Genomic DNA, 17,555 nt, shown 5'->3' with positions numbered 1-17,555 from the left:
CAGTGTGATGAATAGACTGAGACACCAACAATTGGCTAACACGGGATAATTGAGACATGAAAGAGGATGTGGAGAGAGGAGGAAGTGGGCACAAGAGCCCACAGCTGAATGCTGGATATGGCAGTGGGGCTTCGGTGCTTCGCATGGTTAGCATTTACCAGCGTCGAGAGTTTAGCATTCACCATTCTTGAACAGAGTAGTTAGATTCTGAGGGGAGTGAGAAAATGATATAACTTCGACAAATGACTGACGCAATTGTGAAGGGACCCAGTGTGATGGTGGGGGTGGGATTCCATTCCGAAACAACCCCACTTAGAAACATCCCCATTCCGAAATACCCCACTTAGAAACATTCACCAGGTTAGCATTCACCAGCGTCGGCAGGTTGGCATTTCACCAGGTTAGCATTCACCAGTGTTAGTTTTACTGAGGTTAGGGTTAGGTGGTCGGACTAACCCCCCCCTTAGAATAATGGAAGTCAATCTTCGGAATAGCAATGTCAATGAAAACACCTGAGTAGACGATAAAATGACCAAAAGTGTTTTTGAAAGTGAAATATCCCTTTAAGTTAATGAAATGCCACCCCACCCGGTTTTTCAATGCAAAATTCAAACATGGCCGCCCGGCGCCCGGTGGATATGGTCTATTACCAGTTAGCTTAGCTATCAGTATTTTGCTAACCTCGGGTCACCAGGCTTTCAGTATTTTGCAGGTTGAGAAAGGCCTAAACTCTGACCTCAGTAGGCTATAATCTGGCTGCACCTGACTCACTGCAAATTAACAAAACACCATTAGGCTACACTAAACTGAATCCATTCGTTTTGTGTCCAGATTAAACCTCTGCAAGGCCAAAGACTTTACGGTCAAAGTGGGTGATGATGTCATCACATGGAAAGATGAAATAACCTAGCCTACCTTTGCTGTTTGCTGTGTGTCCACGTCCACCCTCACTTTCCTCAGAGCAGGTGAGTGGTAAAATAATGAAAATGGCTATGCCAACTCCGTACTAAACAGCCCAAAGGGCAAAGACACTTATTTAACCCCACTGATTCCGAAAACAGAAATTAAAGGAGGACTGTATGCGTCAATACAGATTTGCTTGCCAGGTCAGGAACTCCCCTTTTACTCAGATGCCTACAGGCCTATGCCAACTCCAAACATCCCCAAAAGACAAGATGCCAGCACTATTTTTTACCACTTAAAATAAATGAAAGGTGGCAGATTGTATTCGGCAATAGCTTGCCAGAATATTGAAGAAAGCTCTTTCTTCAATATTACTACTGTATGGAAAAGCCCATTTGCTTCCAAGTTCTATCATACTGGCTCTGGAAGTGATGGGAGATACGTGGCAACACTGCCCTCTTGTGGTTTTTACACAAAAGACGTTCACAGAACAGAAGCCACTTGCCTGGTTAAAACCAGACTGCGCTCAACACCACCCACTGGTGGTAGTGGTAAGTGTGTGATAGAGTCTGGTTTATTAACCAAGCAAGTTAGCCACTACATCTTGTCTCGCGTGGCCAGACTGTTGTCTGCAAATTGGGTGAATCAGACAGAGTAACACAATTATATTGATTGATTGAAGTAGATGGGAAGAAAAAATGTGCCAATGTTAACCAATGGTTTAGTAAAAAGTAATTTTGAATTGTCATGGGGACACACAAAACTCAACCCAATATTTATACCAACTGTGACCTTAGCTCCAAGAAAACCCTTCTAAACCATGAAAATGTCTCCTTCCCTCAGAATTAAGAATTAACAAACACCTTCAATATTTATCCCCGCGTGGATAGTTCATCAATAGCCTACAGGTACACACACCACAGTAATGGTAAATAATTAACACCTTTTCAGCTGAATATTTTATTTTATTTATGGGGCGGCATAGCTCAGGGGTAGAGAAACCCCTATTAGAGCACGAAGGGTTCCCAGTTCGAATCCGGGCTCCCCTTGAGTTAATGTCGAAGAGTCCTTGGGCAAGACTCTGAACCCCTAATTTCTCCCGGTGAGTAGGTTGGTGCCTTGCATGGTTTCCTCCGCCACCGGTGTATGAATGTGTGCGTGAATGGGTGAACGTAATGCACAATCTATATAAAGCGCTTTGGATAAAAGCGCTATATAAATGGACCATTTACCATTTTATTTATTGGAATCCAGCCATAAAATAATTACATCACAAGAAATGCTGAACCAAAAGAGTTAACTAAAAGCAACTTGAACCTGAAAAAGTTGTAAAGTAACAGGCAGAGAGAATTTGGATAAAAAACAAAAATCATATTTAAGTGAATCAGCATGTCTCTCCTATTAATATATATATCCATTTCATTGGATATCGTATAGCCTACTACCATGCAAACAGTAATGATTTATACATCTAAACAAAAAGTACAGAGAATAGCAAAAACAAATCAATGAGTATAACAACCCAACCGCACAACACAGACAGACCTCTATAAAAGACCTGTCTTGTGTAACTAAGACATTTCAGTTTAAATAACAAAGCAGCCATCAGCTCAACACAATAAGTCTTGTCTCAATACAAGAAAAAAAATACCCAACACCTGTCTAAATGTTAGGGTTCCAGTTTGGCTTTGTGCCAAACGCTCTAATCTTTGACCAACCCCATATGATTGAAGAGTGCCAAATGATAGTCTTGAACAGATACCCTGTATTCTTTCTATCTATATACTAAGTTGTATGAGAATGCCACTCTGAAATATGATTTTCGACAATTTGTGTGAAAATCTGTTCTTTTTGGAGAGCAACACTTTCATGCAATGAAGTATAAGCCTCGAGTCTTGCATCAGTTTCTCTTCTCTTTGTATTGAATCATTATCCTGTTTTGCCATCATCAGCCACAAGGTAGAGCTGTTGATTTGCATTGCTGTAGACCTACACTATCTACAGCAGAGCTAGAAAGCCAAGCCAGATACAGAACTGTGATTATCCTACACTATAACCACTGACCAAAAACTAAACAAATGTGTAACTGTGTTAAATGATAAAAGGCATCCTTAATGATTCATGTAAAAAGAGCATTAGTGTATTCCTCAAGAATAACCTTAAAGATGGAATGAGTGAGGCAAGATACTGTAGAAAGCCGTCTTAAGATGTGATTTCAATAACTCAGATGTTAGCATTAGACAACGTAATCTGCACTACCGAAGCATACAACTACTTTCCAGCATGTAAAAATTCACCCTCACAGATGGAAATCAATTGATGATGTGCAAACAGGTGTAAATGCATAGGATTTAAGTCTAAACCGCACTAGATTTATATCATCATCGTTGCTCATGTCTTCATAGATGGGTGGCCGGATCAGCAGAAGTTCAAAAGGAGATGGTTACATTGACATGTCGTCAGACAGTGAGCACTCAGACAGTGTGCGCTCCCGCCTCTCGTGCGTGGTGATGTAGTGGAGGAGGTCAACAGACGTCACAACGCCGAAAACCATATATCTCGGGCAAGAGGACCCATCAGCCATATCTAGAGTGACAGAGTTGTTAACAGTTACACTGATATTTCTGAACAAACAACGGAACAAATGGGAATGCTTTCCATCCAAATTAATCACAACCCAAATCATGTGATTATGAACATTGTCCAACACCTCTTTGTCCAGGCAATCATAACTCATTCAGGTCAAATTCCATTGACAACATGGAAATAACAAGTAAAGAATTTGGCATTCCCCCTCGGCTTAGATCAAGGATGTCAACACAAAACTGGGAATTAAACAAGCCTAAACGCATCTCTTAGGTTATGAGATTGTGCAACAACAGCGACTTCCTTTTACTGGAACCCAAAGAGTTGGTTTGAGTCATGTGTGTTCTCCGATTGCATGCGTCACATAATAGGGCTTTTGAAGAACTGCAACCCTCTGGATACAGATACCACAGTAGGAAGTAGCTTCCATTATACTGTATGTGTAGGCTGTGTAACACGGTAGTATGTGTAATGTGTGTTCAGCAGAGCAGTTATGTCATTAAATATGTCAAACTTAAGCCAAATTGTTTCCTATTCAAATGTAATATTGAACTGTCATTATCCAACAAAGTTTGTGTGTAAGTAAGAGAGGATTATTGTTGGTATTAGCCACGTTTCAATGCACTAGACTCCTGAGAGATGGCTTGCTGAGGTGGAGCGCAACACCTACCATCAGGTCCCATTACTTCTCATACACTGAGTTGGCGGTGCCCAGGATCAAACCCATGACCTTGTGGTCCAAAGGCGAGAGCTCTATCGACTGAACTGTCCAACATGTAACTGCTGAGGCAGTACAGTACAATCCTTAGTGTTAATTTACCCATTTTCTAACTTTGACAGGGTACAATATTTGGTTACATTTGCACCCTCTCATAGTTAAATGAACACTAAGAATTTTACTGTGAAGAGACCACGTAAAAAAAAAAAACAGGGCTATGTGTACCACATGTGTACCACAGTACACATAACCCAAGTTGGTGGCGCCATTACACAAATCTGAGTTGAATCTCTGTTTCTGCTCTGGGCAGATACAGATCCCTAAAATGTCAAATGGCTGGCTTTGGGAGGAGTTTGTTTTGTTTGGTTTATGCACACGAATACAGCTCCTGGCGAGGACTGGTGGACCTTGGTGCCACCATACGAGCTTGGCCAAAAATACCAACACGCCCTTATTTACTTAAGCCAACCCAATGAAAATTTTCAGCAGCATGATTAAAATCTCATGTTCCCAACGCTGTGAAGAAGAAGGTAAATAACTAAGGCTTACTCAGACCTCTCATGTGAGTGTTTGTTGAAGCTTATCTCTTTCTAGTGATAAACAGCCTGTAAAGCTGCGCTGATGCAATAACTTTGTGCTGTTGATTATCAGTTAGGTTGGAATATATGGAGGACATGGGTTAATAGGAAAAAACCACCATAAATGACTTATTATTACCTGGAGAGGAGGCGGTGGACATTTTAATAATGACCCCTGAACCATGCAGCTCTGGGTGTTTATTGGCCAAGAGAGGATGGTCACCTAGCCAACAAAACATAGCAGTGTGTGTCTCATACAGTATGAAACAGAGCTGCTACCTTTAAACGCATTTTGAGAAAGAATAATGCTGCCATTTGATCCAAAAGCTTTATACCCTGTATATATATATATATATATATATATATATATATATATATATATATAAAATGTCACAATGCGACATAGCTGTTTACAAAATGCTGTACTCCCTCCAACTGTATACATGTTCCCCATTTTAATCCGTTTTATTTTATTTGTGAAATGTATGTTTTCTCATGCCAATAAGGCTCCTTTGAATTGAATTGAATTGTGTGTCTCTGAAAAATTAGTTCTCTACTCACTACTCTCATAGGTTAGAAGAGATACAGTACTTGTCAAAGCAAGAATGGGCCAAATTGAAACCATGACAGGGGACAGGAGGAGAACACCAGGAAGGATAAAGAATGTTTACTTACATTGGATCTGCTCATGCACCACCAGGGCAAAATGATCCGTTTCTAGGATACGGGACACTTTCCCCAGGTTATCGTTCAGGCGCACCTAAGAAGGGGAAAGATTGTGAGGTTGGACATATGGCCGAATAAGCAATGCATGAAAGCATCCGTAGACATAAACATGTTTTAACCAAATTTTATCAGGTTTTACAGCATTCTGAAACTCTGAAAAATGTATACAAGATAAACAATCTAGACATCTATTGCCATTGAATATATACAGTCTATAAATAATTCTAGACATCTATTGCCATTGAATATATGAATGAATTAGTCTATCAACAGTCTATTATAGTCATTAATAATATATCATTGTGGTTGTGTAAAGACCTTGTATTTCTACATTTCATTCGTTTTTCATTCTTTTTTTTTCGTCATACAACTGGGTAACGCAGAAGTAGAAAAAGAAAAACAGCAGATCATCAATTTCAAGATCTACCATTTTTGCAAACTTTCTAAAGTCAAAGTGACAGTGTTTAATTGTGTCTGTGGGTTTCATAATAAATATTGAACCTATGTAAAGCATTAACAAGATCTTAACAATCACTATATGGGACCCAGGTTCTTCACCATTCTTCAATGGTTTTGGACTTACGAGGTTTCCACCCGTCGGCGACGATACGTGGGCCTATACATGTCTGCATATCTACACGTGACAACAGCCACGCACGTGTGGCTGTAGTCATGTGCGTTCATTTGACTAACCTGTTTGAACTGCTTGTAGAGCACCTTGCTGACAGGGTCTGAGGGCTTCACTTTCCCGGCCAACACGGAGGCCAGCATGTTCCCCAGAGTCACCATTCCCAGGATCACGCTGTGTACAAAGACACACACAAGATAACACACCATTGATCATGGTTTTCACAATCAACTTGTTGCCTAAAATAATGCCAATATTGTTCTATAATGCCAATATTGTTCTATAAGTACAACAGCATTGTATTCAAATGTAACAGTTAAGCCAGGTATACCCTGATTCGTCAACGACTGGGGCTTGGTCAAAGGCATTCTCTTTTAATATCTTGATGGTCTTCTGGCAGGAGACAGAGGGCAGGACTGTAAGGGGTGCGGAGAGATTCAGACCCTGCAGAGTCAGATTCCACCACCTAATACACAGGGGGTTGGAGGGGAGGGTTGGTTTAGTAGAGAGAGGGGAGGGGGAGAAGATTTAAAAACGGTTATGATAATAATAATAATAATAAAACTGTATTTGTATAGCACCTTTCATGACATGAAATGCAGCTCAAAGCGCTTTACAGAGCAGAAAATGAAGCACAAGAGCTTAACACATGATTACAATAAAGCAAAAATAAAAATAAAAACAACAAAATGAAGCATGGTATAATTGAGCCCTAGAATGGCTGTGATTGTTCCATAAAGTTAACGAGTACATATACGTTTTCTGCCACAACCTTCAAATAGATATGAAAAACGACATGACAAGTGCTGACCCCAGCTCACAGGAATTAATTATGCGTGTTCTATGGCTGTGTACAGTATATGGCAAACATACATGCATATCGCAGCCATTCTAGGGCTAGGTGGTGTTTTCCACATTTCAATATTTTCAGCTGACATTTCTCACCATGGCTTAGAGACCATCAGGTCATCTGGGCTGAGGAAACCTTTCTCACACATCCACTTGTCACTCAGGAACTTGGACCTAGAAGTAAGCAGACCAGGGAATCATTAGAGCAGATTAGCCTCAGGGTTTTAAAGTCAGGACCAGACACAGTCAAGCGTTGCTTGCTCCTCCTAAACTTACATGTAGTTGCGGATGGAGTCTGGCAGGATTACCACACAGCGCTGTCCCTCCTTCAGCTCCTGTGCCACTCTTACGGCTGCTGCCATCGCTGTGCCAGAGCTCCCACCTGCAGTAACGCACATTATATCAAATTTAAGACTACAGGTAAATCGACTCCAACACAATTGGAGTCGATTTACGCTTGCAGACATAACCTGCCAAGTTGCTGTTCAACCTGAACCAATGACTGAACATCGTGGGTGAATGTTAAATTCAAACCTACCACACAGAAGTCCTTCATCTCTGATCAGCATGCGTGACATGGCGAAAGATTCCTCGTCATTGGACTTGTACCATTGGTCCATCACCTGCAAGAGTTGGTCAGAACATCACAAATGCACAATTATCCACTTTAAAGCCTATACAGTCACAAAGCCAGGGGTTTATTACTTGGTCCCCTCCTTCTTTGCCCTTGTACACCAAATTTCTTTGTTTACGATGATAGGCAAATATTTGCCTATTATTGACATGCCAAGAAAAGGGACGCTAGGGTTCAAATGGTTGATGACATATTTCTGAATTACAAATGGTTCAAATGGTTGATGACATATTTCTGAATTACAAACGGATGACAAACACTTACAGATCTATCCAGCACTGTGGGGATGAAGTCGTATCCAATGCCCTCCACTTCATACTGAGTCTTATCAGTCTTATTCAGCTCTGCTGGTTCAGCCAGGATTGAGCCTTCAGGGTCTACTCCCACAATCTATGACAAATACATAATATTGATATAGCATCACATAATCATAAGTGTATCATCATCAGTTTTAATGCTGTCATGTTGGGCAGGACAGGAACAGAGTTATCTTGAAGCTTTTGCAATGTGTATTATCCATTAATGACACTTTCTGTTACTAAGCATGCAGTCACATGCCACTTTTGGGGAAAACACAAATGTGCAACAATAAGCTTACCAATGGTGAGATCAACTGGATTTAATAACACGCTGACTTTGATGGATAAAAAGGATGGTAGGCACACACGCCTGCCATAAACATGCATTTAGATTTAGCATTAGGAAAACAGTCAAAATGGTGTCAGCGCCTTGCCTTGATGTTGGGGCATCTCTCCTTCAGCTTGCGGGCAATGCCAGTGATGGTGCCGCCTGTACCAGCTCCAGCCACCAACATGTCCAATTTACCTAGAAGGAAAGGGTACACTTTAAACTTCATTTAAGATCTATTATTTGGCATGTTATACACAGCTTGCGTCTAAAAAATGTTTTCTATTAACACTAACCACCACATACCGTCACATTGTTCCAGAATCTCCTCGGCTGTAGTATCATAGTGAGCCAGGGGGTTGCTGGGGTTACGATACTGGTCGAGGATGTGCGAGTTGGGGATCTCGTTTTTCAGACGCCAAGCCACACCCACGTGGGACTCTGGCGAATCAAAGCTTGCAGCAGTAGGAGTGCGCACAATCTCCGCCCCAAGAGCTCTCAGTACATCCACCTGGGAACATAGGACCAGATTTCAATTATGGACATAGGACCAGATTTCAATTATCGACATGTGACACAAAATGGAGCCATGAATAGTAATGTGAAAAATGACAACCTCACCTTTTCCATGCTCATCTTCTCAGGCATGACGATGATGCATCGATAGCCTTTGACTGCGGATGCGAGGGCCAGGCCGATGCCTGCCGTCAAACAGAGATAACAGTGTCATGGGTGAGTTACTATAATGTAACGTAACTAAAGTCACAACAGGTTGTCATGTGACAACTCTGAGGATTGCACTGTGTATGATGATATAAGAACAATTCAACTGATATCTCAGTTTTAATACATCAAATGTTTGACTTAAAACAGAGGATTGTACCGTGTGGCATCATTATGCATGTATCCCCTTTTTTTGGCCTGTAATGTACCTGTGTTGCCAGAGGTGGGTTCAATGATGGTGTCCCCTGGTTTGAGCAGGCCAGTCCTCTCGGCATCCTCCACCATCCGCAAGGCAATCCTGTCCTTCACACTTCCTCCAGCGTTGAAGAACTCACACTTGGCCACTGAACACGGACATTTCACATGGGAGGTCATTTCATGTCACTAAACACAGACCTTCACATGGGAGGTATTTCATGTCGCTAAGCACAATGAGTTACTACAGTTCAGTGAGTCTGTAAGGGTTATCTATGTAGATAAAGCAAACAAAATGTGCAAGCTTTGTGGAACAAGAAATGTCATTTAGCCGCTTTCTGTTTCTGCCAATGTAGATGTACATAGCCTTGGGCATTGTGAACCAATATCCGAATGTTATCTGCCACATCTAAAATACCAGTACTGTTATCATAAATGTATTCTGAGAGCATTGTGAGGGCCAAGAGAGGTAATCCAATTAAGTTAAACACCCTTGATAAGATGATCCTCAAAATAAGAATTCTCTGTACAAATAATTAAATCTACTTTAGAGCACCAGTCTAGTTAGTTTCCCAAGCCAAGGGCTATTACAAGAAACAAGCAGACATGAGCCGATTCTGAGAATTAAAGAAGGTGGTCTAAAGGTCCAGAACTTTCTCATACATAGTACTCTCACACGCAAGCCCTCACACTCTCCCAAACCCATAACTATGCAGCACATTATTAATTACACCAGCACAAATTGGCACAAATTCTTATAAAGCTACAAATGTGAACCAGACAGACTAAAAAGACTAATCTCAGTCACGTGAAAACCATAGAAGTATGGATACAAGGTCCTTTGTTTCATTAAGCCATCGGAACAAACCAGAGATTGACTTTCAACAATTACAGGGGTGCACAATGGCACTCTTTGGAAATAAGCTTAAATGATGGCTATGACAGGGTTCCTCTTGAGTGAACCCTAACCCTGCAAACTCAATGGAGCCAGTAGTATAAAATGATACAGTCTAGAACTATGTTTCTCAAACAGTCGGAAACTCTTTTGGGTCTCAAGCCAAAAAGTTTGGGAACCACTGGACTAGAACATGCTGTACTACAGCTGTCTCGATGACCCAAAACAACTTTCCAAGTGCAGGAAAGAGGATAGCTGATGTATATAGAAAGTGAAAACACTCAACTTGTTCTAAACAAGGGTCTGACTAATACAACGCTGGCTTATTTGAGGACATGACACTACACATGTACTGGAAACCGATTCACTGCAGCCCCCTGGCTCTCTCTCTTGCAATACCTCTTGGCTTCAGAACCTGACCATCCATCCAAATCATGTGGGAGTCACGATTCAGCCTGGTGGTGTCACCTTGACCAGTCAACAACCCTCCCTCCCCCCTATTTACGTCACACTGGCTCTCTCAACTTTGCCAACCGAAAGAACAGCAAGTCTTTCATGTTCATCTCCCCACCTCCTGGAGGCCACGATATCAGACAAAACCTCTACAGTCACAGTGTTGACGTGAAGGACAGGGGAAAAGGCTATGTGATACCTTAATGTTCCCGCTGTTGAAACAAGAGAAAGGAGGTTGTACCAAAGAGTTCTTGGTGCAAGTAAACACGATTGTCCTGCCTCACCTAAGCCTAACCTAAGCGGTTCCTCCATTTGAAAGCCTAACATTTATCCACATGCCGGCAAGCTACATTCCTTAAAGGTTATTGCAGTCTCAAACCCAATGACCGTGCAGTGCTCAAGACCACTCACTGCCTTCCCAACCACACATATCCCGGCTCAATCAGGTCCAAATCCTCTCATTTTCTGGTTTCAGTAAAGAGAAAAACAAGCCAAAAGTAATGCAGTTGAGTAAAAGTTTACCCTCATACTTCGCCATAAATTATGATCGTGAAGCAGTGCATTTAAGCCCAAGTAGATTTTAATGTTTACAATTTACATTGGTAGGTGTATGGGTCACATGATATCTGTTGGCTAAGGCAGACTGAGTGGCTGCCAGACAGTTCTCTGTAATACGGAAATAACACAGACCGACACACAAACACGTGGCTAGCCAATTATTTCACGAACCAATCCTTGTGCAGGGCAAATGAGACCCTGCGTTGTGTCTGAATCAGCCTTTATCCAACATGGAATGTAACAAGGTCTAATTTCAAAGCTTAACAAGCCAAGCTTAGACAGTACCAGTGAAAAGATCTTTACTACAATTTGTACATTTGACGGAAAATATTTTGTACATTTGACAGAAAATATTTAACTAAAATATATACAGTTTAAAGGTCCTAATTAGATAGGCCTAAAAGAACAATGGATAACAAGAATAATTTCTCATGAGCAATGTCTGAACATGTCTTTATAAAACACTCGTTTTTTGTTTTGTCAGTGGATGTGTTCAAGATAGGATTTGTGTGTATGTTTTGCAATTACTCACAAAGCTCACACTTGAGTCCGAAGGCTTTGTTGACCTTGTTCATACGGACCAGTGGTGTGTCTCCGATCCTCCTGAGGATGTTGGGAAGGATACTGGGTGCTTTGGTGCTGTGAGAACACATTTTTAAAAGAATGTTGAAACAAGTCAGAACATGCAGAGTCCTGGCTAGACTCTGATGAAGACAAATCCAAGGATTATTTTTTAATTTACTCTGCTAGTTGCTTTTATAATGCCACTAATGCCACCCCCAAATACCATGCTGAAGTGGACTTGGATATATTATGAGTACTTTATTGATTTCATGGAACCAGTAGAGCAGAAATTGTTCCATGTAAAAATAGACCACACATACAGTACATCCCCCCTAACTCCTGTATTAAAAACTGAAATTATGATGAGACATTTTATATTACGGTAATTGAAAGACAGATATACAGTACTGTAGGTGGAGGAACTGTGTGCACACCTAGGTTGATAGTGTCACTGTTGACACTTTAAAGTGTATCTTATTTCTAAGTGACTCACCGTACTGGATGGGTATGAGGTGACTCAGAAGAATTGGGCATGCCTAGTCGCCACGTGCACCTGCTAGGCAAGTCAGGGCGGATCCACACCCTCCCACCGTTGGCCACGTCTCCTTTCTCCATCTCATTCTCACTTTTGTCCTCGTTGACGTGGGATGATCCGTTTGTAACCCTGAAGCCATCTTTGTCTCCATTAACTTGGGCTGATCCATTCAAGGACAACTTCAAGGTTTTTGCATCTCCATTTGTGTGGGTGTCGGCAAACGGCTTTGGCCCTGCGTTAATGATGGCCACGCCATTGTTCATGGCATCTCCACTGAGGTGAAGTTGTGCATTGCGAAGTTTAGCTGCATGGGGGCAGATGGAAGGGATAGGACTCACATCTGTGCTGGAAGGAACGGAAGGCATGTCTCACCTGTAAGGAGAAAAGAGATTTAAGTGATCAGCTTGCCAATCATCACTCACCAGAGGAAAACTCTTAGAACCACATCGAGGGTCTACTTAATTCCCAACAGTCGTCAAAACAGAATTATGTGTGGGTTGATGACCTCCCGCTACCTTTACAAACAACTTTTGTTTTGGTTATTTGCAAAGCAGTTGTGATACAGGTGTTCCTTTTGATATCAGTACAATATTGCCAGATAAGCCACACGGCAAAAAATAGCATATTCAGCAAAATGTACTAAAAGAACATGTAACCAAAGATAAGATGGACTGCACAGCTTATGTCAGACTATAGATAAAATTGCTCTTGAGGCACTTGTTCAATGGCATTTGATTATGCAGGCACATCCTGGTACACTAGACAAAGATCAAGAAGTTATAGAACTTGCAAAATAAATGGGTTAGGTTGATCCTTAAACTCCTCCCCAAAACATATCTCCTCCCTGTTCATTTTACTGTATAAGCCTCAAGTGGCTCAAATTGTAGGAGGGTACATATTAAAGTTTGTACGGTCCACAGGATTGTATCACAAAAAATGTAAATTAATCCATTTAATCAATAGAATGCATAGAAAGTATTTTGCTCAAACAACAAAAGTGCAAAACATATTGGATACATACACACTCTGTGACAGATCAAATGTAATAATAATAATAATAATAAACTTTATTTGTATAGCACCTTTCATGACATGAAATGCAGCTCAAAGCGCTTTACAGAGCAGAAAATGAAGCACAAGTGCTTAACTCATTGACTGCCAAGGCACGAGTTTCACGAGTTATTACAGTACTCCCAGGCTGCCACAGCCCGAGTTTCCCGAGTTGGAAGCCATTTTGAAAAAAAAAAAAAAAAAAAATTCAAAAAAATTTTTTTATAAAAAAATTTCTAAAAATGCCTCAAATGTATTAGGCATGATCGCAATTGCGAAATTGCATGTTTAGCCCCATAACAAACACATCTTTCAAAATGTAAAAAATGGCTGTTTTGTCTGACTTTGAAGGCTTGTATCTCATGAATGCCTGAACGGATTTCCAAGCGGATTTTTTTGTTTGAAAGCTGTTAAAAAGTACTACACATATGGTGCATGATCTAGGCATGGGCGTGCACGATCCGTGCACTAAAAATTGATCCGTGCACTAGAAATTTAGGAAGGTGGCAGTGTTTGTTTTGTCTGACTTTGAAGGCTTCTATCTCATGAATGCCTGAACGGATTTCCAAGCGGATTTTTTTGTTTGAAAGCTGTTAAAAAGTACTACACATATGGTGCATATATGGTGCATGGGCGTGCACGATCCGTGCACAAAAAATTGATCCGTGCACTAGAAATTTAGGAACGTGGCATCCTGGTACTTGGCGGCCATCTTGAAAAGGGCATTCAATGAGTTAACAGAGAAACAGTAAAATAAAATAAAAAATACAGAATAAAAAGAAATAATTAAAATTATTACAATTAAGCAGAGAAATAACAATTTCAGAACAGTGCGGACGTCAATTAGCAGCACAGGGATTTAAAAATTTAGCTAAAAGCAAGAGTAAAGAAATAGGTCTTGAGCTGTGCTTTAAAGCTATCCACAGAGGCTGCCTGTCTTAGGTGTAGTGGGAGTTTATTCCAAGCTGTCGGTCCGTAGAAGCAGAAAGCTGCTTCACCATATTTTTTATATTTCATTGTTGGCGCCTCAAGTAGGTCTGCACTAGAGGACCTGAGTGGGCGGGTTGGAACATATCTATGCAGGCAGTCATAGAGGTACGAAGGTGCCAGACCATTTAGAGCTTTATAAACAAGTAAAAGTATTTTAAAATCAATCCTAAAAACAACCGGGAGCCAGTGTAGCGACGCTAAGACTGGAGTAATATGTTCTCTTATCTTAGTTTTAGTTAAAACTCTGGCTGCCGCATTTTGAACAAGTTGTAGTCTGTCAGTTGTTGTGCCAATGTGCCAAACACCAGTAAAATAAGCCTACAATTATGGCCACAAGATTTGAAAACCACTACTACACTCTAGCCTGGCAAGATGGCTGTTATATAACACAGCACACACTGCATCCATGAACTGAAACAGCTGGGTTAAATCACACTCAATACACACACGTGCGCACATATGTACACACTTGACTATATGTACACACTAACACATGTGCACACACATGTACACACGTGACGTGCGCACACACGTGCTGCAGGCACACAACACACAAAAAGCCAGAATAAAGAATAAGAAGGCATTAACTGAATTAGACTAAGCTGACAAAATATTATTGAACTTCCAAGGATTCATGGTAGTAATAGTTTTCCATATTCGTGTGGTGATCTACAGAATAATCTCACATCTCAACTGCCTTCTGCCCCATTCACTCAACACTAAATAGTTGCTGAAAAATTCATGATCTAAGGTCACATTGCTCCACACAGCACAACTTGCTGTGTGCTTGTACCTTGTAGATCTGCCATTTTCGCCAAATGTTGATCCCAGAATAAGGATGCCATGGGTTAACTACGTGGACTATGAATAGCTGTTCTTCTGTAACTAGCTCCTTAAAGGACCTAGTATTATGGCCCTGCAACCCGAACCCTGCTTCTCAACCCACAGGATGACGGCAGAGCACACTGGAGGTGTGTCCCATCAGCTGCCACAGACACCACCAGTGCGTGAGTGCTGAGTGTGTATAATAACACTGTGCAGAAAGTAATACTGGATCTGAGACAGCAAAACAGATTCAAGTGCTCACTTATACTGCTCTCATGCCAACATGGGGTAAAATAGGGAAAGGTTGATAGTACTCTTCAAGGTTTATTAACCACTTTAATCATGGTGACCCCATTTTGGGCAGTCAAGAGTAAAAGAAAATATTCAAAAAAGATCAGAAAATGTAAAACGTACATGTTGCGAGTGTGACACATTGTGAGCTTGTAGGTCTGCTATTGACAGGCCACAAGTGGCTAAGGAGCACAGTAAATGCTGTATTCGGCTGTTCATCCAGTATGGATGCAAATGGCAATACATTTAAGTTGTCAATTCAATTCTACATTTTATTTAATAGGAAAAAAGGGAATATCCGCACTCTCTGGAGTAGTTTCTTTGTAGATTTATTAAATCATTATTTCACAGCATCTCACCGAATAGACGGACCGGTTTCGGCCGTGTGGCCTTCCTCAGCGTCTCAAAACATTTTATTTAATATCATGACAATTGTGGGACATCCAAGGAAATAAGAAAATCCAGAATGAGATGCTTTAACTGAATACTTTTTGATGCAACTACATACACTTTTGTATGATGGCCATGAAATGATCATCTTGGTCTTAAGCCTATTTACCTTAACTAGGCTAATCCCTTTTAGTACTGGCCTGGTAGTCTACCGGACCTACTATGTTCCTACCACAGTGTTTGAACCTGATGAGCCCACAGGGCACCATGCTTTCATCAGCCAGGAACCTCTTTGAATCCATACCAGTAGGCTACATGAAAGCCTTAACTAATTAATAATATTAATATAATGTTAAGCGTGGAGTATAAAACAAGTGTCCTCTCTATACTAAAGAATAACAAATAATGATAAATACAAATCTGAAAGAACATTCCAGATAATCGGAGCAGACCAGATATGTATACCTGTACCCCTGTTAAGAATAACACATTCTTAACATTTTTATTATTAGACCATTTAAATTAGTTTTCTGAAGTGCTAGTGGTAATTATTTGTGATTCAGTGATAGTCAACATATTATTGACAAAACCATTGGCTTTAGTGATAGATTTGTGTAGTTCTTATCTTAAGGGGAGTAACATTTAAATTATTTCATAGACAACAAAAAGAAGAAAAAAAAGAGAGATTCAGAAGCACATTAAAAAAAAAAGAAGAAAAAAAAGAGAGATTCAGAAGCACATTATGTGCAGACTCAGTTGCGGTTTTGCAGTAAAGTACAATTGTATGCCTATACAGTCTAAATAATAGTAATTGTTAAGGATGATGCAACAACCGCATAGACATTATGTGGCTGGCTGGCCAGGAGATGCTATGACGTAGCATTGTTTCATCATACAAGGTTATCATAGCTCTGTTATTGTCATCCAGTCGCCGGTTGATGTTTCTGGTTACAGTATAGTGTGTTGATAAGACAGTCACAACTCTACAGACATACAAATTATTTAAACAAAATAACTAGATTATCCAAGAAACCGTGGTTAAATTTTGCGCAGCGTGTAACGCTAATCCTGGTGATGGAGAGCGCGTGTGATTGTGACTCACTCTCTCAATGAAGTCACCTAAATCGGTTTAACATAGCCTACAGCTTCCATTTCTTAAAAATAAAAAGAATGTTCACTCACCGTTTTGTCAGTAAAGCTTGGGGAAACTGGATGCAATTACGAGATGATAACCTTTCGCTTTGGTGTAGCTCAGACAGACACAGACTAAAGAGACTACTCGTCAGCTCACCTCATGCTTTAAAGGCAGAAAACGCTAGCCAACCTGATTGGAGGGTTCTTCTTTGGTGTTTACATTCATTGGCTGTGGCGGGGGCGGCTGAATACATTCATCCTCCAATCAGGGCTCAGTTATCTGTCGGGCCCCCGCCTTGGATGAGTAGATGCTAGCAGGGCTTATTTAAACGTCCCAAGATAGAAGAGCTGGAGCACAGCATCAAAAACATTAAACACTGATTTGTTTACCAATTTTAAGTGCAATACTGGCATTGTATGATATAATATAAAATATTGATACAATTTGTCTAAATATTTTTGTTGATGGGCTATCAAATTTACAGAAGAAAAAGGTGCTGTTCATGACAAACTTGTTCCCTCCCCTTTCTTTCTGATCCCAGCCAACATCTCTAAAGAAAACACATTTTATAGCTTATGGCAACCATTGCCAGATGCTGCCCCAACATGAGAGCTTGCGGTAGTTTTATTACTACCGGTATATAATCATCACACATACCCCTGAAGGGTTTGGCAAACTTAACATAAAAAAATATTTGTTATA

At 40.7% G+C, this 17,555-nt stretch overlaps 1 protein-coding gene across 1 annotated transcript; it reads right to left on the bottom strand.

The window, feature by feature from the left end:
- Positions 1–2,125: 2,125 nt before the first annotated feature.
- Positions 2,126–17,016, bottom strand: LOC308308304 (cystathionine beta-synthase-like). The gene is made up of 15 exons (XM_080753691.1): positions 16,901–17,016; positions 12,131–12,544; positions 11,606–11,712; positions 9,182–9,316; positions 8,871–8,950; positions 8,556–8,760; positions 8,356–8,447; positions 7,887–8,012; positions 7,527–7,611; positions 7,265–7,370; positions 7,085–7,162; positions 6,471–6,605; positions 6,205–6,313; positions 5,461–5,545; positions 2,126–3,489 (listed from the first exon to the last, which is right to left on the bottom strand). The coding sequence occupies exons 2-15, from the start codon at positions 12,535–12,537 to the stop codon at positions 3,347–3,349; spliced, it is 1,893 nt and encodes a 630-aa protein (XP_080609817.1). The 5' UTR covers positions 12,538–12,544; positions 16,901–17,016; the 3' UTR covers positions 2,126–3,346.
- Between the last annotated feature and the right edge of the window lie 539 nt (positions 17,017–17,555).

Source organism: Nannobrachium achirus, assembly GCF_963921795.1.
Source record: "Nannobrachium achirus genome assembly, chromosome: 22".
Lineage (NCBI taxonomy): Eukaryota > Metazoa > Chordata > Actinopteri > Myctophiformes > Myctophidae > Nannobrachium > Nannobrachium achirus.
Note: the sequence above shows the minus strand (reverse complement) of the source record. Positions and strands in the feature narration are given on the sequence as shown.